General features: G+C 49.6%; 2 protein-coding genes across 5 annotated transcripts in view; one reads left to right on the top strand and one right to left on the bottom strand.

Annotated features, from left to right (window-relative positions):
• Positions 1–19,488, top strand: part of VAMP1 (vesicle associated membrane protein 1) — a 77,368-nt gene continuing 57,880 nt past the window's right edge. Inside the window, exons 1-5 of one of the 2 annotated variants that reach the window (XM_032159386.2) lie at positions 3–183; positions 4,375–4,501; positions 4,726–4,884; positions 6,240–6,291; positions 6,695–8,935. In XM_032159386.2, coding sequence (XP_032015277.1) covers positions 182–183; positions 4,375–4,501; positions 4,726–4,884; positions 6,240–6,291; positions 6,695–6,711 — 357 coding nt within the window. In that variant the 5' untranslated portion in view covers positions 3–181 and the 3' untranslated portion in view covers positions 6,712–8,935. Of the gene's footprint in view, positions 184–4,374; positions 4,502–4,725; positions 4,885–6,239; positions 6,292–6,694; positions 8,936–19,488 lie in introns of those variants that run through there. The other variant, XM_032159384.2, reaches the window with a different exon arrangement.
• TAPBPL (TAP binding protein like) lies at positions 8,967–19,451 on the bottom strand. 3 transcript variants are annotated; one of them, XM_032159379.2, is made up of 7 exons: positions 19,180–19,451; positions 18,214–18,444; positions 17,795–18,064; positions 13,466–13,804; positions 12,243–12,545; positions 10,283–10,366; positions 8,967–9,140 (listed from the first exon to the last, which is right to left on the bottom strand). In XM_032159379.2, exons 1-7 carry the CDS (start codon positions 19,241–19,243, stop codon positions 9,109–9,111), a joined length of 1,323 nt encoding a protein of 440 aa, XP_032015270.1. In that variant the 5' UTR covers positions 19,244–19,451; the 3' UTR covers positions 8,967–9,108. The 3 variants fall into 3 exon arrangements, with proteins under 3 accessions (XP_032015270.1, XP_032015269.1, XP_058299550.1); XM_032159378.2 differs by lacking the exon at positions 8,967–9,140 and adding an exon at positions 9,357–10,051; XM_058443567.1 differs by lacking the exons at positions 8,967–9,140; positions 10,283–10,366 and having other exon boundaries at positions 10,474–12,545; positions 19,180–19,449.

The following is a 19,488-nucleotide window of genomic DNA, read 5'->3' as shown; positions in this document are numbered from 1 at the left end:
CAGCACTAATAAGGGAGGGGGGGCCGGCGCAGCAGCTGCAGTAAGTTCCACCGCAGCTAGACCTTGTGGTGGTTAACGCGAGGCGGAGCTCGGCAGTTCCGTCCGCTTCAGCCGCAGCGTCCCTCTCCGGGTGTCTCGCCGCAGCCTGCGGAGAGGAACAGACCCTCTCTCTGTCAGAAAAATGTGAGTTGACTCTGGTGTGGGGGGCTCGGCACCTCCTTGACAACTCTCACCCCAAGCTCCCGACTCTGCGGGACGGAAAATGGCGCATTGCAGCAGCTGCAGCAACGCGGGGAGCTACCACCGCGCGCCGCCTCCGGACCGGGCCACCCCTAGGGAGGGGGGCCAGCACCCCATTCTCGCACCAGCCACAGCTAGCACCCCACGGGCGGGGCAGGGGCGCAGGGGTCCCACAATCATTGCACCCTCTCCTCTCGTCTGAGTGGCGCCTCATTCTGGTTTTGGTATAGTGGAGACTCGGAGAGGGCGGGGGCTGGGGGTGGTGGATGCAGACAACTGGGCAGGGGACTCGAAAGGCATTTCTGTCATCTGACTAAATCACTACTTGGCGCCTCAGGAAAGACAGTCATGGGTGCAACTGCCAGTTGGTAACTTGGGTTGCCCTACAATCTCTGGATTTGTTTACCCCTCACCCAAAGTGTGATGTCTAGCCCCCCTCATGGCAGTGAGCAAAGCTCCAGAAACTTATCTGCCAGTTCTCTGGCACCAGGTTAGCAGCTCAGAAAGACTCAAGGGGTAGTGGGATAGTGGCCTGTCATCCCAAGCGGCTGTTCATACCAAGGCCACTCGTATAGGAGATGTTTTTCTATCACTGAGTCTTATCAAATAGTTGGAGGAGAAATAGGGAGAGCTGAGCTTTCCCCCTTTCCTCCAACACACACAGTTTTGTCTCCAGCAATCTTCAACATCACCCCCTTCACAAGATCCTGAGGGAAAACTACGGCTAAACAAATGAAGTACTTCTCTGTCAAGACCTCAATATGTCTAATACAGATTTTTCTTTCTGATTACTACCCTGGCCTGGTCCTAGATGTATTTATGTTGCTTCTCTAAGTGACAAAAATGGGAAAGATTTACTTGTGTTACATAAGGGTTGTAATTATCCGTAGATATTTTACTGCTGAGTGTTTCCAACTCCCAACAAGTAGTAAGTGAAATTGGCCTTGCAAATACTTCATAGCCATTTCACTTTTTCTTTTTGATTTCTATGGTTTTAACCAGATATGAGTGTTCTATGCATTTTGGGCAAGCCGTAGAATTCTAGTTGTTTTCATTTTGGGGAGGGGGCTTCCAGATAGTATCTACGTGGGATGAATAGAAGGCAACAGAGAAATCCTGGTGGCTAGCGGGGCATCACGAGGTCTCTGACCTTAATCTTGTCATTGGTGCCACCATCCTGGACTGCTTCCAATACTGGCTGCTACCTACTCATTGAATTTTCTGCCTTAAGTCAAGAGCTAGATTGCTTAGCTAGCTCAGTGGCAGGACAAGAGTCTTACGGCTCCCATGACTTTGTATCTATCTTTGCTTTACCTCCTTTGCACCTTAGAGGGAAATGGAAAAGTGATTCTTTAAATGGGGAATGAGTCAGGTGTAATCTGCTACCATAGCCTCTCTGAGGAGTTATTCTCTATCTTTTTAGACTAAAAGAAATTCACTTAATCAAGGAGAAGGAGCTTCTGGGTATTAGTTCTATTGTAATTAGTCAAATAATTTCCTTTTTGGTGACTTTGTGGTTTCATTTTTGTTGCATTTACTCTTGGACTGCTCCTGTGAAGTATGTTTGGTGAGATTCTGCTTCTGTTTGAGGAGTTCTTACTGTAATTTCTATTCTCCATCAAATTTGAGAGATCTCCCCCCTGCCTGTGGGTGCTTCCTTGGCCGAGAAGATCTCATGACTTAGGTTATACTTCTGGGAATTCTTTAGGAGGTGAGTTTAGCCTCCGTGTTCTGGGACATGGAGAGGAGTTTGTCTTGAAGACCACACACTAGCTTTGAGTGGTACAGAATGAGAGAACATTCTCTGTGTGTATAGTACAGTAAACCAAGATCTCTCTTTGGGATGTAAGTAACCAAGGGAGTCATCTGAGACTCTGTCAAATCCAGAAAAGGAAGGGACAGAATGTCTATAATGCATGCACATTGAGGACAATTTCTAGCATTTTTGCTTCCTGTCTATGCTCTTGGAACAGTTTCCATAACTAATGTAATTGCTTTGGGCCCCAGATTCTATCTAAGTGAAACCCCCATTTTCTCTGCCAAAAACAAAGCAAACAGTCCTGACTCACTCCACCTACATAGACTTTGCCTTTGGTGATTTTCCAAGCTGCCCTTATGGCAGCCCTGATTTCCTCACCTTGTGTGAAACATAACCAATAACTGGGCATATAAACCAATAACCATAACCAATAACTTGAATATAAAAAGGGGTGAGCTGACAGACGTTACAGTGTACAGCCTCCCTCCTGGCTGCTTTGCAGGGTACAGCCTCCCTCCTGGCTCCCTTCATGGACTGGCGTTGAGTGTCTGTGGCTTTTCCAGGCGCACGGTGCAAGCTGTCAGTGGATCTACCATTCTGGGATCTGGAGGATGGTGACCTTCTTCTCATACGTCCACTAGGCAGTGTTCCAGTGGGGACTCTGTGTGGGGGCACCAACCCCACATTTCCCTTATGTACTGCCCTAGCAGAGGTTCTCCATGAGGGCCCCGCCCTTGCAGCAGACTTTTGCCTGGACATCCAGGCGTTTCCATACATCTTCTGAAGTCTAGGCGGAGGTTCCCAAACCTCAATTCTTGCCTTCTGTGCATCTGCAGGCTCAACACCATGTGGAAGCTGCCAAGGCTTGGGGCTTCCACCCTCTGAAGCCACGGCCCGAGCCCTGCATTGGCCCCTCTCAGCCACAGCGGGAGCAGCTGGGACACAGGGCACTAAGTCCCTAGGTTACACACAGCATGGGGACCCTGGGCCTGGCTCACAAAATAACTTTTTCCTCCTGGGCCTCCAGACCTGTGATGGGAGGGCCTGCTGTGAAGGCCTGGAGACATTTTCCCCATGGTCTTGGGGGCTAACATTAGGTTCCTTGCTACTTATGCAAATTTCTGCAGCTGCCTTGAATTTCTCCTCAAAAAAATGTTTTTTTTCTTTAGTACTGCATCTTTTCTTCTGCCAGATACCCTAAATTATCTCTCTCAAGTTCAAAGTTCCACAAATTTCTAGGGCAGGGGCAAAATGCTGCCAGTCTTTTTTCTAAAACATAAAAAGAGTCACCTTTGCTTCAGTTCCCAACAAGTTCCTCATCTCCATCTGAGACCACCTCAGCCTGGACCTTATTGTTCATAACACTAACAGCATTTTTGTCAAAGCCATTCAACAAGTCTCTAGGAGGTTCCAAACTTTCCCACATTTTCCTTTCTTCTTCTGAGCCCTCCAAACTGTTCCATCCTCTCCCTGTTAACCCAGTTCCAAAGTCGCTTCCACATTTTTGGGTATCTTTTCAGCAACACCCCACTCTACTGGCACCAATTTACTGTGTTAGTCTGTTTTCATGCTGCTGATAAAGACATACCCAAGACTGGGAAGAAAAAGAGGTTTAATTGGACTTACAGTTCCGCATGGCTGGGAAGGCCTCGGAATCATGGCGGCAGGTGAAAGGCACTTCTTACATGGCGGCAGCAAGAGAAAATGTGGAAGAAGCAAAAGCAGAAACCACTGATAAACCCGTCAGATCTCATGAGACTTCTTCACTATCACGAGAATAGCACCGGAAAGATGGGCCCCATGATTCAGTTACCTCCCCTGAGTCCCTCCCACAACATGTGGGAATTCTGGGTGATACAATTTGAGATTTGGGTGGGGACACAGCCAAACCATATCAGCGGGGAAATGCCATTTAGGACAAGGCTAGGCCATATGTCCCTGTAGCCATCATGGCAGAGGACTTGTTTGAGTTGGGTCAAAGGATAGCCCCAGACAAGATGTCTTGATACCATCCTGGATGTCCCTGAACCCCATCCAAATGTTGTTGCAGAGTCTTTCATCTTTTACTTCTCGCCTCTATGCTGCATCTCCCTACTTCAGATTGCCAAGGAGCAAGAATCCATTCTAGTTTTATATAGCCTAATCATAATTGTTTAAGTGGTTTGGGGTGAGGATGCATGTAAGTCCTTTATTTTTGTCTGTTTTTTTAGAGATGGGGGTCTCGCTATGATGCCCAGGCTGGCCTCGAACTCCTGGGCCCAAAGGCTTCTCCCACTTCAGCCTCTTGAGTAGCTGGGACTACAGGTGTGTGCTACCACGCCCAGCTCCTTTCTTGTCTTGGTCACTTTGTGTACTCTGCACATGTCTTTCCACAGGTCTGCTCCAGCTCAGCCACCTGCTGAAGGGACAGAAGGGACTGCCCCAGGTGGGGGTCCCCCTGGCCCTCCTCCTAACATGACCAGTAACAGACGACTACAGCAAACCCAGGCACAAGTGGAGGAGGTAGGTAGATAGCTGTTTCTCTGAAAGTTTCCAAATCTAGGAGTTTGGAAACAAAAGGGAACTTCTTATCTTTTCTCCTTTTTTCATAGGAGAATAGTCAAAGGCCCTGAGAGGCAAAGCACCCTTTAGAGTTGCACAGGGCCAGACTTGTGATTCTCTGGTTGTTGTCCTTTCCTCTGTCTCTGGCAGGAAGCTTAGCAGCTTTGTTTCTGTGCCCTCCTCAGGTGGTGGATATCATGCGTGTGAACGTGGACAAGGTCCTGGAGAGGGACCAGAAGCTGTCAGAGCTGGATGACCGAGCTGATGCCTTGCAGGCAGGAGCATCACAATTTGAGAGCAGTGCTGCAAAGCTAAAGAGGAAGTATTGGTGGAAAAACTGCAAGGTGAATTTTCTTGTCCCCTCCTCCATCTTTTCCTGGGCTTCCACTGGTAGAAGGCAAGAAAACCCTCAGCTTCTACATTTCTTCCCTCTAATGGTGCAGGATCTCTCTGACCAGCATAATGCTTGGGAGGAAATCTGGAAAGCCTGCTCTCGAGATTGTATTACCCAAAATTGGCCACCAGGGTAGGCTAGAGTATTCAGAACCGCTGTCAGGGAAAAAGTGATACCCTGAGGAGTTTGGAATAGTTAGTTAAGGAGCTTTTCCCTAAAGGAGTTGCCTGCAAAAATTTTCACCTGTCTCATCCTCAGACACACCCAACAGCAGCACAGTGGCTCAGGCATACATATATATATAATATTATATATATATATAATATGTATTATATATACTATATATAATATATAAGATATATAATATATATTTATATAATATATAATTTATATATAATATATATTATATATAATATATATTATATATAATTTATATATAATATATATTATATATACACACACACATATAAACACACATATATATACACATATATACATATATACATTTTTATATATATACATATATACTTTTATATGTATATACACACACACATATATATACATATATATACACTTTTTTCTTTTTCTTTTAAATCAGCTTTCTCAGACTGAAATATATATTTTTAAATAACTGCAACTTTTGAGAATGAGCTGAACACTTCACAATGAAAACTGAACTAGGCCGGGCACGGTGGCTCACGCCTGTAATCCCAGCACTTTGGGAGGCCGAGGCGGGCGGATCACGAGGTCAGGAGGTCGAGACCATCCTGGCTAACATGGTGAAACCCCGTCTCTACTAAAAATACAAAAAATTAGCCAGGCGAGGTGGCAGGCGCCTGTAGTCCCAGCTACTCGGGAGGCTGAGGCAGGAGAATGGCGTGAACCCCGGGGGGCGGAGCCTGCAGTGAGCCGAGATTGCGCCACTGCACTCCAGCCTGGGTGAAAGAGCGAGACTCTGTCTCGAAAAAAAAAAAAAAAGAAAGAAAACTGAACTAATTGGTTAAATATCCAGAGTCTGTATCTCTATTGGAATGCCTTCTAAAGCCCCAAGACACCAGGAACTAAGCAAAAAGGAGCTCAGTGCAGGTCCTGTGATGAATCTGAAAAGCTACAGACACACTGTGGTTATGATCCCCCAGGAAGCAGAATGGTAAGGCCTCTCTAAGAGGCCTGCAGGTCTCCTGGGTGATGGATGGTTTTTTCCACTGTCCCAAGGATGGAGGGAATTCTGTTTCCCACTAGAGATGTGGCTCTTTTCCTCATTCCCGAAATCCAAGGGCTCATTTTTTGTCCATGTTTCCTCAGATGATGATCATGCTGGGAGCCATCTGTGCCATCATCGTGGTAGTTATTGTAAGTAAGTATCGCTGAAGTTGCTGGTGGGGTGAAGAGGTGGGAAGGTCCTGGAGTCTTCTCCCTTTCTGCCTGCCTGCCTGGGGAATGGGGCTGCTCTGACTGAGGTATGGAGACCGCTGCTATGGGATCGTCACCTGGTTCGGGAGGGGGGAAGGGCAGAGACAAGGGATTTGTTTGATGGACAAGCCTTCCCCCTGCAAGGCATTGCAGGGAGATGGCGCCTCCTGTTCTGAGGAAGTAGGGCTATGCTGTGTGTCACTGGCTTGGGTTGGAGGGAGACCATGGGGATGGGGCACTTAACAATGGAAAGACCTGAATGTCTGGTAACTTGGTGTAATTTGCCCTCTTGTTTTCTCCTGTCTCTTTCTCTTTTCCGTCTGGGACTTCCTGATTCCTGTGTCCAGTCTACTTTTTTACTTGAGAATGTACCACCCCTTCCCTGTTCTCCATTGCCATCCACATTCATGTCCTCTTCCCTGTTTGATCTCTCAACACACTTCCCCACCCACTGTCCTGCATTCCAGCCCAGGCTTCTCCATCACCCATTCCTCCTTTTTCGTTGCGTTCATTTGCACTCTGTCCCTCAACACTAGAAATGCTGCTCGTGGCACAATCTAAGTCACTACCTGAAGAGCAACAGCTGGCGCCTCCTCTCCGCCTGCTTCTTCTGTACTCTCAAGTTCCCCTAAAGCCCCAAAGAGTTGGAGGCCAAGGGAAGGGGCAGGGAGGGGAGTGGCTGAGGCGAAGTACCCATGAAACTGCCCAGACTTGGGAGGAGAAGAGTATCGGTGCCCATGGTGTCTCCTAGAAAACCTGGCCACTGGCAGGAGCTAGGGAGGCGCTGGGAAGATGGCAGCTCACTCAGTGCTGCCTGGTCATGCGGAGCTTTCCCTCCTGGGCCAGGCCTGGAGAGGGTCCTGGGGGTGGACCAAAGTCCAACTTGGTTTCAGTGTGGCACCCTTTTCGAAAGTAAAACTTGTTTTTTGTAGTTATTTCTAATCTGTTCGTCCAGGATTTTCTGTCTTTGGGGATCTCACAACTTTACTTTGTTCTCTAGAGGCCTGGAGAACACTTATGGATTGTGAAAATAGCAGGACTTGTTTCCATCCTAGAAGCAGTCCCATGCGCTTCTAACTGGAAGGAGCTTTCTCTTCTTTACATTTTCTACAGCATTCTGTATGAGGGCACCAAATAAATTCATCTAGCCGGTAGTTTTATCTAGCCAAATAATTTCACCTAGCTCCCAGTTAATTGTTGGCATAAAGAGAGAGATTGCCTGTTATAGAGAAACAGTGAGTCAAGTGCCTAATTTGAAAGTAGCAAGCTCAGAGGAAGCCACTCCTTGCCCTCGTTAAAGAGGGTCCTGTTCCTCTCTTCCTGTTGATGAAGGAGCGTGAGGGTGTTAGCAGTGTGAGATCTTTGGACACCCATGGAATCCTTTCCTCCACACCACCCGTGCACTTACCAAAGACAGGGATGAGGCAAGAGGTCCTTCCTGAGGCCCGGCCGATCCTCAGGATGCAGAGAAGTCACGTAGACCCACCAGCCCCACCTTGGGGGGAGGTGTGCCAGCCTGTGACAGGTGTGCTTGTGTATTGCTGTGCTGTCATGGGGCCTTCTCCTTGAGAGCCACCTCTCTGTTCTTCCTGTAGTATATTCCCCTTCGAACCACCCTTACCTGTCTGAATTCTACGTGGTCTCCTTTCTCTTCCTCCTCTTTGCATGATTTGTGTGTATAGACAGTGGAACCTGAGGATGGGATCTGCTCAGCCTATCTTCGGGGCAATTGCTGAGCTTCAGGATGGGCTATTAATGCGGGATAAGCCCAGGTGCAAGGGGAGGAGGGCAGGCTGGGAACAGAGCAGGGAATGCCCATGGCCCTTTATTCCTTCTTCCCTCGGTCCACGAACAGGAAGAGGCTGAGGCCATGCTGGGCAGGGTCTAGATGCCCACTTTCCATGCAGCAGCATTTCATTGCGCAAAACCATCCTTCCTTTCCCTTCGCCCTTGTTTCCTACATTCCCTTCGTCCTGCCCAAGGGCGGGACTGAAGAGCTGGAAGAAAGCAGTCAGTACCCTCCCAACGGCCCCCCTCGAAGGTCTCCACTCTCCTCTGGGCTCCTCCTTGCCTAATGCAGGGGGTCACCGCTGGAGAAGAACCACCACTGTCCTCGATGTGTCCCAAGCCTGGAGCAAATCCGTCCTCTTGGCTCTCCCAGCCCTATCACAGGAATCATTCCTGGGTTTCTGTCCCTCTGAGGCTCACCAGGTGTAGTTGGCTTTGTTCTTTGGGGGTATTAGCCCTTCTACTTTCTTTCTCACCCACCCTCTACCCTCTTCTGTGTGTCTTTGCTATCCCCCTTCCCTCCCACCACCCATGTGCATGAGCAAATGTGCAACTAAACCCCGGGACTTTGCAGTCAAATGAAGCTGAGCTTCCCACATCCCCTTCTTCGGTTTGCCATGAGATGATGTGGGGTTTCCACTGTGTGTCTGTCATCACCTCTTTGTCTTTTTTTCCTAACCCTGATCTCATACTTGTATAGAGTAATAAGAACAGTTGTACTTCCACCAAAGGCATGTGGCATATTTACCAATTTCATGTATTCTGAACAAAGGCAAAAAATACAAATTCCTACCACTGAACTGGCTTGGTTGTTGTTTGGGTTGGAGTAGCTGGGGGGCTTGGGGGGAAGGGTGTCGTTTCTTTCTAGTAGTCTCCTGTCGCTTTAGGTCAGCTGGGCTGGCTTACACGTGCTGTGCGGTCTTCATGGAGATGGGAGTTCTGTGTGTCAGCACAGGAAGTGGTCTCCCAGCGTTCAGCCTGAAAGCAGCCCAACTCTTGTAGGTGCTAGTGAGAGGAAGTGAAGACAGGAAGTTGCGTGGGCATCTCACACGGGCAAACAAGCACAGGTTCCCTCAGGCCTCTTCCATCTGCCTCCTGTGCTCCTTCCTAGGTCCTTGGCCTGCTTGTCCTGTCCCAGGGGATGTGCCCAGATAAGGCTGTCAGTGAACACCCCCTTACCCCCTTTTCCCCATCATCCTCACGTACAGTTTTGGTATGCTGAGTTCCACCGTATTGAGCAGGCACATTTTAGAAATGAATAAAAGGAGAAGTCTCTCCCTTGCAGCTGAGGGAGTGAGGCATTTGCAGGTATCCTGAAACTCCCAGCAGTTATCTGAGGGAGCAGAACCCTAATCGCAGCTGAGATGCAACTGAGATGGAGCCCCGGGGGGTGCCTCTGAGGGCCTTTGTTTCATACCTTAAACACTTTGCAAGTTGTAGCCGCTAGGCTTGGGGACAGGGCTCATTTGGGACCAGTGTGGAGAAAGACAGGAAAGTGGAAAAACTTGATCACAGCGACACAAGAGGCTTTTATTTTGACAGAGCTGAGTTTGGGAGGGGTAGCCCAGCCCCAACCCGTGCCTCATTGTCCCTCACTTGTTCCTTCTCCATTTCTTCCAGCTTTATTTTCCTACCACCACACCACCAACCTGGCTCTTTGGTCTTAACCTCCATCTGGACATTCTGCCTTCTTCTTGTCCCCTCACTTCTTCCTGTTCTCTGCCTTGGTGCATGAGCCCTGGATGCACAGTGAAGGAAGGCAGAGGCCTCTGCAGAGCCAGGCCCAGTGCCCCATGAGCTAGTGCCACCTTCATGCATTTTTAGCTCTGCGACTTGACTTACAGTCCTCCTGGGAGCACGTGACTACTCTTTCTTTCTACTCTGAGGCAGGAGAGTGACAGACCTTAGTGAGGTAGCTAGGAGAAAACGAGGGAACACGACTGGTGTCATTTTCATTTAGGGCAAACTCGAAAGCAGGAGGCTGTGATGGGTGGGTGGCTGGAGCTTGGGGCATGTGGGCTTCCACCCTGGTCTGGGTGGGGAGGTGGTTAGAGTGGGTGAGGTGGGCCAGGGCCACAGCCAAGGGCACTCTGGTTAGAGTGGGTGAGGTGGGCCAGGGCCACAGCCAAGGGCATTCTGGCTCTTACCTTGCCGTTTCTGAAGCCTCAGGAACAACAGTGCAAGAAGGAAGAGGCTGCTGGCAAAGATGACTCCCAAGGCTGTTCTCCGCTCTGTAGGTGAGAGCGGGGATCATCGTGCGTAGGAATCATAAGCTGAGCCCTCACCCGCAGTGTCCATCCCAGGGAGGAGGAGCTAAGGAGTGTGTGTGTGAGTCCCTGATTGAGGAGCCTGGAACAAGGCATCCAGCAGCATTTGTACTTATTTAAGGTTGCTGGATACTTGTGGGTTACTCCACACAGAATTCTCTACCTCTTTCCACCTAAGGACAAGGTTTTAAAAATTGCTTTGCAAGTGAGATTTAGGTTGGTTTATTTGTTAACACTTAACTTGCCTGGACAGAGTGGCTCATGCCTGTAATCCCAGAACTTTGGGAGGCTGAGGTGGGTGGATGGCTTGAGCTCAGGAGTTCAAGACCAGCCTGGGCAACATGGTGAAACCCTCTGTGTACCAAAAATACAAAAAATTAGCTGGGTATGTTGGTGTACGCCTGTGGTCCCACCTACTTGGGAGGCTGAGGTGGGAGGATCACTTGAGCCTGGGAGGCAGAGGTTGCAGTGAGCTGAGATCGTGCTACTGCACTCCAGCCTGGGTGACAGAGTGAGACCCTATCTCAAAACAAAACGAAATAAAACAAAGCAAAACAAAAAACCACCAGTTAACTGGGATTTTGTAAATAGTTGGGGAATGATGTGAGCTGAGGTGAAACTTCAGTTTTGGGGAAGTTCACAGTCTAATGAGCGAGCAAATAATGCCCAGTGCTCCTGGATGTTTCGATTTCGAGTTGCGGGTTCTTTCCTGTCCCTTTCCTGTTCAGAACCTTTCAACAGGCAGGGTGTGGTGGCTTATGTCTGTAATCCCAGCACTTTGGGAAGCCAAGGCGGACAGATCACCTGAGGTCAGGAGTTCGAGACCAGCCTGGCCATCATGGCGAAACCCCATCCCTACTAAAAGCACAAAATTAGCCAGGTGTGGTGGTGCGTGCCTGTAATCCCAGCTACTCGGGAGGCTGAGGCAGGAGGATGGCTTGAACCCAGGTTGTGGAGGTTGCAGTGAGCTGAGATCGTACCACTGCACTCCAGCCTGGGGAACAGAGCAAGATTCTGTATCAAAAAAATAAGTAAAATAAAATAAATAAATAAATAAATAAAACCTTTCAACAGCATGCTGTGGCTCTCAGGAAGTTCCCTCTTGAAGGCCCAGTGAGATCTACAACATTTAATTAAGCGCATAAGGGGAATCCGGTTGCCTGTTTTTCACATTCTCTCTTTACCATTGATTGATAGGTGACTTTGGGCAAATTCATTGACATCTGCAAGTGCCAGTTTACTCACCTGTAAAATGGGAGTCGTGATCCATGAAATCACACATTTAAGTGCTTTCTACAGTGCTTGATTCATGTAAATGCTCAATAAATAGAATTACCTCCGAAGCTTCAGAGCCACTTTCCCTTTTTCCCATATACCCTAGGCTCTAGCTGTGCTGAATTAATTGCAATTCTCCAAATTCTCTTTAGGCTGTTTTATGATTTGGCTTTCATATATGCTATTGTTTCTATCTTGAGTGTTCCCTTCCCTCTAAGCTAGTTAACTTGGCTCAAATGCCATCTTCTCTGTCTACTTAGTCTTGTCTCTATTACTGGACTAAGCTCCTGGAGGGCATGATCAGGAATTATTCATCTGTGATCTCCAGCGTTAAGCACATTGCCTGGCACCCTGGAGGCTGGAGTATAATGAAGTCTCAGAGGATGTGTGGTAGAAGCTGTGGGAGCTGCCGCCTTGGGAAAGATAGCCAGGAGCAGAGGCAGGAGCACAAAGTCAGGGCTATGAACAAAGTGGATGGGCAGCAGAACAAGGCCATAGATGAGCTGGGGCAGGAGAGCCATGAGCCCTAGTGTGGAGGTGGGGAAAAGGAGGACACTCCCAGTACCTGGTGGGACAACCTGGGTGCTGGCCCTAAGGGGCTCCTCCAGAGAGATGTGCGTGACCTGGCAGGTGTAAGTGGCACCTGCAGAGCCAGGTTCTGCGGTGAGAGAGGAGGAGATGCTGTAGGTGCCTGCCACGCTTTGCCTGAGGCTGGAGAAGGAGGCACCAGAGACTTGGGCTGGGGATCCACTCAGCTCCTCTCGGGTCCACGTCACCACCACATCCAGAGGATAATAGCCAACAATGTCGCAGATGAGGGTGGGCAGCAGAGCTTCGTTTGCCAAGTTCAGTCGTACTTTAGGGGAAGCTGGAGAAAGAATGAAGAATAAAGTTACACATGGCTCTAACTGGGGACAGCGGAGGAGCCTGAAGCCTTTTCTTCCTGCCAAGATCAGAGTAGATTGTGGAGGCTAAAGTGTCCCTTGGCAGTGTACCAAGGCGGGGGTGTGTGAGGGGCCCACTTGGATGCAGGCTGTGAGGGGGCGGGGGTTACATTTTCCAGAAAAGTGATAGTAAAGCCAACTAAAGATTGGCTGGCTTCTTACTGTCATTCTAAGCCAGTTTTTTTTTTTTTTTTTTTTTTTTAAGATGGTGTCTTGCTCTGTTGCCCAGACTGGAGTGCAGTGGCATGATCTTGGCTCACCGCAACCTCCACCTCCTGGGTTCAAGCGACTCTTCTGCCTCAGCCTCCTGAGTAGCTGGGACTACAGGCGTGCACCACCACGCCTAGCTATTTTTTGTATTTTTAATAGAGATAGAGTTTCACCGTATTGGCCAGGATGGTCTTGAACTCCTGACCTTGTGATCCACCTGCCTCAGCCTCCCAAAGTGCTGGGATTATAGGCGTGAGCCACCGCGCCCAGCCTCTTAAGCCAGAGATTTTAAAGGATAGCAGTGATAATGGTCAGAACCGCTTCCACTGCTCTGCCTTGGTTTGCTGCTGCTGCTCCTCAGGATGTGGTCCAAAAGGACTGGGGTGATGGAGACAGCCAGCCACAGCAGGGCAGCAGGATCCTGGGCTGGAAATCTCTTGGTGGAATTATCCTGGAGTCCAACGGGACTCCTTATCTGATGCCATCTGTGCTTCCATGATGAAGATGGCATTTAAGTTGTGGGATTGAAGCCTGCTTCTCAGGAAACCATTCTTGCGTTTGGGTCCCAATCTGGAAATGCTCCCAGTAGACATGTTATATCCCCTTCCCTGGGATAACCATGTCCTGTCCTCACCTTGGATGTTGAGCTGGATGATCTGCTGAGCTCGGTACAGAGAGGTGGTGATCTGGCAAATGTAGGTCCCCTCGTCCTGTACAGTGAGGCTGGGCAGGGTGAGGGAGGCATCCCTGGCCATGCCCAGCCGCTCAGGCTCCAGGGTAGCACCCTTCCGCACAGCCTGCCCCTGCCCTGCAGTCCAGCTGTACACCAGCTGACCCCTGCCCTTGTGCTGCAGTCGCCACTCCACACTGATGAGGTCCAAGCCCGGTGCCATGGAGAAGCCACAGTCCAAGGAGGCTGAGGACCCCAGCAGGAAGCTCAGGGACTGGGTCTGTGTCATCACCTGGAACTCCACTGTGAAGAGGAAAAGAGGGGTGATTTGTGGGCTACTTCCTCCTTGAGGTCACCTGATCTCCAAGCTGTGGGCATGTTGTGGGCATACACCTGCCTCTTCTTCCTTGCCTGACAGGCCGGTTGAGCTTATTTTCTGTCACATGGAACCACAAAGAAATGGGGCTCTGGAAAGGCAGCATGGTACACATGATGGCCATCACCATTTTGGGATCACTTACCCTAGGATAATTTAGTGAAAGCTATGGATCTCCCAGCAGGAAAAATACACATGCAAAATTAAGAGTTACCATCACTCTTCAGGTAAGAACTACTAGAGTAGCAGAAAAACCTCTGAAACCCTGGTTGTTCCACTTACTCTGTGACCTTTGACAAGTCACTTGGTGTTACCAAGCTCACCTGCTTAAACAAGGATACTGTGAAGACTAGAAACAAGAGTTTAAAAAGTACATGGTGGCTGGGTGCGTTGGCTCATGCCTGTAATCCCAGCACTTTGGGAGGCCGAGGTGGGTGGATCACCTGAGGTCAGGAGTTCGAGACCAGCCTGGCCAACATGGTAAAACCCTGTCTCTACTAAAAATAACAAAAATTAGCTGGGCATGGTGGCAGGTGCCTGTAATTCCAGCTACTCGGGAGGCTGAGACAGGAGAATTGCTTGAATCCGGGAGGTGGAGGTTGCAGTGAACCAAGATCGCACCATTGCACTCCAGCCTGGGCGACAAGAGTGAAACTCCATCTCAAAAAAAATGTAAAAAACAAAACAAGCACGTGGTATTGGGAAGCCCAGGCGAGTGGATTACCTGAGGTTGGGAGTTCGAGACCAACCTGACCAACATGGAGAAACCCCGTCTCTACTAAAAATACAAAAATTAGCTGGGCGTGGTGGCGCATGCCTGTAATCCCAGCTACTTGGGAGGCTCAGGCGGAGAATCACTTGAACCCAGGAGGCGGAGGTTGTCGTGAGCCAAGATCGAGCCATTGCACTCCAGCCTGGGCAATAACAGCGAAATTCCATATCAAAAAAAAAAAAAAAAAAAAAAAAAAAAAAAAAAAGCATGTGGTAGTAGTATCTGTGCCAAACATGTTTAATCTAAATCCAGTCATGAGGAAATGAGGAAAACGGTCAGACAAATCTAAATGGTGGGTTACTCTACAAAACCACTAGCCTGGACCCTTCAAACATGTCAATTCTGGCCGGGCACGGTGGCTCACGCTTGTAATCCCAGCACTTTGGGAGGCCGAGGTGGGCGGATCACAAGGTCAGGAGATCGAGACCACGGTGAAACCCTGTCTCTACTAAAAATACAAAAAATTAGCTGGGTGTGGTGGCAGGCGCCTGTAGTCCCAGCTACTCGGAGAGGCTGAGGCAGGAGAATGGCGTGACCCAGGAGGCGGAGCTTGTAGTGAGCCGAGATTGCGCCACTGCACTCCAGCCTGGGCGACAGAGCGAGACTCTGTCTCAAAAAAAAAAAAAAAAATGTCAATTCTATGAAAGATGTTCTAGATTAAAACAAGGAACAGCACAACTAAATGCACTGCATGATTCTTGTTTGAATTGTGTACTTAGAAAAAGAAAGCAGTAAAAAAAAAATATTGGGACAAGTGGAGAAATTTGAATTTGGAGACATTTAATTGATTATTTTTTAAAGAGAAGGGTCTTAGGCTGGGCACGGTGGCTCACCACCGTGAATGTAAATCCCCAGGTGGTGGCCTGTAATCCCAACACTTTGGGAGGCCGAGATGGGTGGATCACCTGAGGTCAGGAGTTCAAGACCAGCCTGGCCAATATGGTGAAACCCCATCTCTACTAAAAATACAAAAATTAGCCGGTGTGGTGGTGGGCGTCTATAATCCCAGCTACTTGGGAGACTGAGGCACAAGAATCACTTGAACCTGGGAGGCAGAGGTTGCAGTGAGCCAAGATCGTGCCACTGCACTCCAGCCTGGGAAACAGAATGAGACTCTGTTAAAAAAAAAAAAAAAAAAAAAGAGACAGGGTCTCGCTATGTTGCCCAGACAGGACTCAAACTCCTGGGCTCAAGCAATCCTCCTGCCTCAGCCTCCTGAGTAGCTGGACTACAGGTGTGCACCACCATGCCCTGGACTTTATAGTTGAGACTATTATCGTATCAATTAAAAAATATCTACAAGTATGAAGATCCATGGCATACTAGGCAGTGGTGTAGGGAGATAGGGACAGTCTGCCTTAGCAGGGAGGAGTATTTTATCACTGATAATATTCAGAATTGCCAATGTTGGGAGGTGGTGAGACTATAAAGCCATCTGACTTTTAGCTGATTTTATTATTGTTCTGAAATATTTTACAGTCTGCACTCCCTTACTGCCTGCACCATGGGTAGACTACTCCCCCACTTTGGTTTGTTTCTGACATGATGGTTTTGTAACTATGAAGGATTACGTCCTTGTCCTTCACTGTAAACTAATACACGCTATGGATGGGAGCATTTGGGGTTCAAGTGTTATCTTCTGCAACTTACTCTCAGTTCAGAGGAAAATACACACATACACATATACACACACAGGGAGTCGGGGGAGAGAGAATGTGGCAAATTGGTAACAATTGGTGGATCTAGGTGTAGGGTATATAGGTGTTCATTATATTACTATTTCACCTTTTTTTGTAGGTTTGGAATAAAAAGAGAAAAATACCTACGCATGCCAGGACTATGGTAGACACTGGACAGACATGAGGACCTTTTTTTTCTAATGTGTCAGGATAGATTTAGGTTGGACCACAGAGAGGTTAGAGTGTTCTGGGGTTTTCCAAGGATAGGACGGTTGCCCCCTAATTTTCTCTGGACTTGGCTGTCTCTTCTTGGAGACTCAAAGAAGCGGGGCACAGAGTATTGGATTAATGGGCTCTGGGGAACCCTGTCATCATGTTCTCAATTTCTTGTGCCCTCGAGGATGTGCTGAGCTGGAGAGGGCAAGTACTGGGTTTACCAATAAGACAATGAACAAATGATGCATCCCTGAGCTTTACCCCTGAAGCACCACACCAGCCTCGCCTTTCACTGGGAGAAAACCGGGTTTTGGCTCAGTAAGACTACAGTGGACAGCACCCATGAACAGAATAGCACCGTGTGTCTTATTTCCTCACGGCAGCCCAGTGAGATGAGAACGATCTCCATTTTGGAAATGACACAGGTTGTCTGTGTGCTTGGACCTTCAGGTAGGGGCTGCGAAGCATTCTCTTGTGGACTCAGGGTGTTATTGTTGTTGTTGTTGTTGTTTTTGAGATGGAGTCTCACTCAGCTGCCCAGGCTGGAGTGCAGTGGCACAATCTCGGCTCACTGCAACCACCGTCTCTCAGGTTCAAGCGATTCTCCCGTCTCAGTCTCCTGAGTAGCTGGGATTACAGGCACCTGCCATCATGCCTGGCTAATTTTTGTATTTTAGTAGAGAGGGGGTTTCACCATGTTGACCAGGATCACCTCAGGTGATCCACCTGCCTTGGCCTCCCAAAGTGCTAGGATTACAGGCATGGGCCTCCGCACCTGGCCTGACTCAGGGGTTTTTAGGAAGAAAGGACCAAGGCCTAGGGGTGCCCTGAGGTGACCAGTGTGGATGGAGGTGGATTTGTTCCCTTCCTTCTTCTGTCCCCCATATCTTACCACTTTAGAAAAGCAAAACTTTCTGTGACTTGCTTTTCTTTTCTTTTTTTTTTTTTTTTGAGATGGAGTTTCGCTCTTGTTGCCCAGGCTGAAGTGCCATGGTGCGATCTCGGCTCACTGCAACCTCTGCCTTCTGGATTCAAGCGATTCTCCTGCCTCAGCCTCCCTCGTAGCTGGGATCACAGGCGCCCGCCACCATGCCTGGCCAATTTTGGTATTAGTAGAGACGGGGTTTCACCATGTTGGCCAGGCTGGTCTTGATTTCCTGACCTCAGGTGATCCACCGGCCTTCGTATCCCAAAATTCTGAGATTACAGGCGTGAGCCACCATGCCTGGCCTTGCTTTTCATTTTCTTACCTGCAGTTTGCACAGTCCCCTGGGGGCTCAGGGGCAAGTTCAGCGTCGGGTGCCAGAGAGCCTCATTCTTGGCGTCCCTGGGAGTCTTCATCACCATGGAGATGCTAGGTCCCCCTCCAGAGACCTGCACGTTGGCCATGAACCAAGCTGCTGTCTCAACAGTGGTCTCTCTCATCTGGAGAAGGTAGTGGGAGATCTCACAGGTCACCTCCTTCCCACTGCAGTCAGCACGGAGCAAGGCCTCGGCCTGGGGAATCTGGACCAGGTCCACTGGGGAGAAGCAGGGCACACACGGAGGGCAAATTAGCGTGAGAACACCAGGGCCAACGGGAGGCAGTATGTGTGGCTGTAATCAGGACCCGGGCTGTCCTGGTGGAGGGAGCCCGGGAGGACCGAGGACACAGGTGGAAGGCTTTTACCTGAGGCCTCGAAGATAATAGGTGGGTCATCCTGGGCCAGCGTGCCCCCTTGGAAATCGGTGAAGTCCTCCAGGGAGCCATCGTCCAGCACTGGCACCTGCTTCAGCACGAGGGAGGCCCTTGCCCTGTCCTCACTGCTGGCGAGAGCTCCATGGTGCCCACCGTCCTTTGCCAGGAAGCAGTCTAGGACCACGTCCACTGCCCGCCACTGCCTCTCTGCTGGGTGGGGCTCTGCAGACAAAGGCTGGGGTGAGCACCCCCTTCCCCAGAAAGCTACTCCACACTTGCTTCCTGCCCCCACCCTCAAACTGTGGAGTCATCAAAGGGTAAAAGTTGCCATCCAAGATCCTAGCTCTTTCTGTGTCCCTCTATTCTCCCGTCATCCCCCAAACCAGCTTTCTGGAGAGCACCTGCTAGTCCAGGCTAATACTTCTCGGCGAGAGTTAAAGTCCTGGATTTGCCTTGCTCAGAGGAATTTATACTTGTATTTCCAACTGTTGAATGAAAGACTATCTTTTCAGTCAAAGGAATTCTCAGAAAACAAGCAACTGCCACCGCAGAGAGAGGAGACTGGACGGTTGCTGTTGCTGGGGCACTGACAGCCTGCACTGCTTTCTCCCATTTCGGGTAGCCTTCCCCTCCCCCGCCTTCAAGGTCGCCTTCCAAGTGATTTCCTTGCCTGGGGAGTCAGCTCCCAGGCCTGTGCCCTCTCTGTAGGACAGCGGCTCCTGACCACAGCCACAGAGGCAGCCCCTCTTTAGCATTTTCCCTGTGGAATTCCCACCCTCGCTCCACACACACTATTGGTTCCTTCCTTTGCCAGCCGCTGAGCCTTTCCCCTGTTGGGCTTAGAAGGCGATTGGGTCATCCCCGGCCCCTTTGCTCTTCTGGAATCTTGGGGAGGGTGGCACCCTGCGGCTTCAGTAGCTCTTCTCCCAGCCAGCTCTCCCCAACTCCCAGACTCACTGGTTTCTGCTGCTCCAGATAGAGCCAGGCAGAGCAGCAGGCACCAGCCCTCCTGTGTGCCCATTGGAGGCTGCTCTCGAGTCCCCTCCTTGCCCACCGCCCTTCTCCACAGTCCTACGCTGCTTGCGAGGCCCGGCGGGAGAAGGGGGCTCTCCAAGCACACCTGGCCAGCCCGCGGCCTTTGGGTTCTTCTCTGTTCCCTCTGCTGCCGACTTTTCTTTCACTTTCACTTAGAGCAAGATGGCAGCCCGGGTCTCTGTGTGAAGCTATCTGCAGCAGCTGCCAGAGCCCTGCTTGCTGTTTCCTTTC

The sequence above is a fragment of the Hylobates moloch genome, unplaced genomic scaffold (genome assembly GCF_009828535.3).
Source record: "Hylobates moloch isolate HMO894 unplaced genomic scaffold, HMol_V3 SCAFFOLD_8, whole genome shotgun sequence".
Taxonomy (NCBI): Eukaryota; Metazoa; Chordata; class Mammalia; order Primates; family Hylobatidae; genus Hylobates; species Hylobates moloch.
Note: the sequence above shows the minus strand (reverse complement) of the source record. Positions and strands in the feature narration are given on the sequence as shown.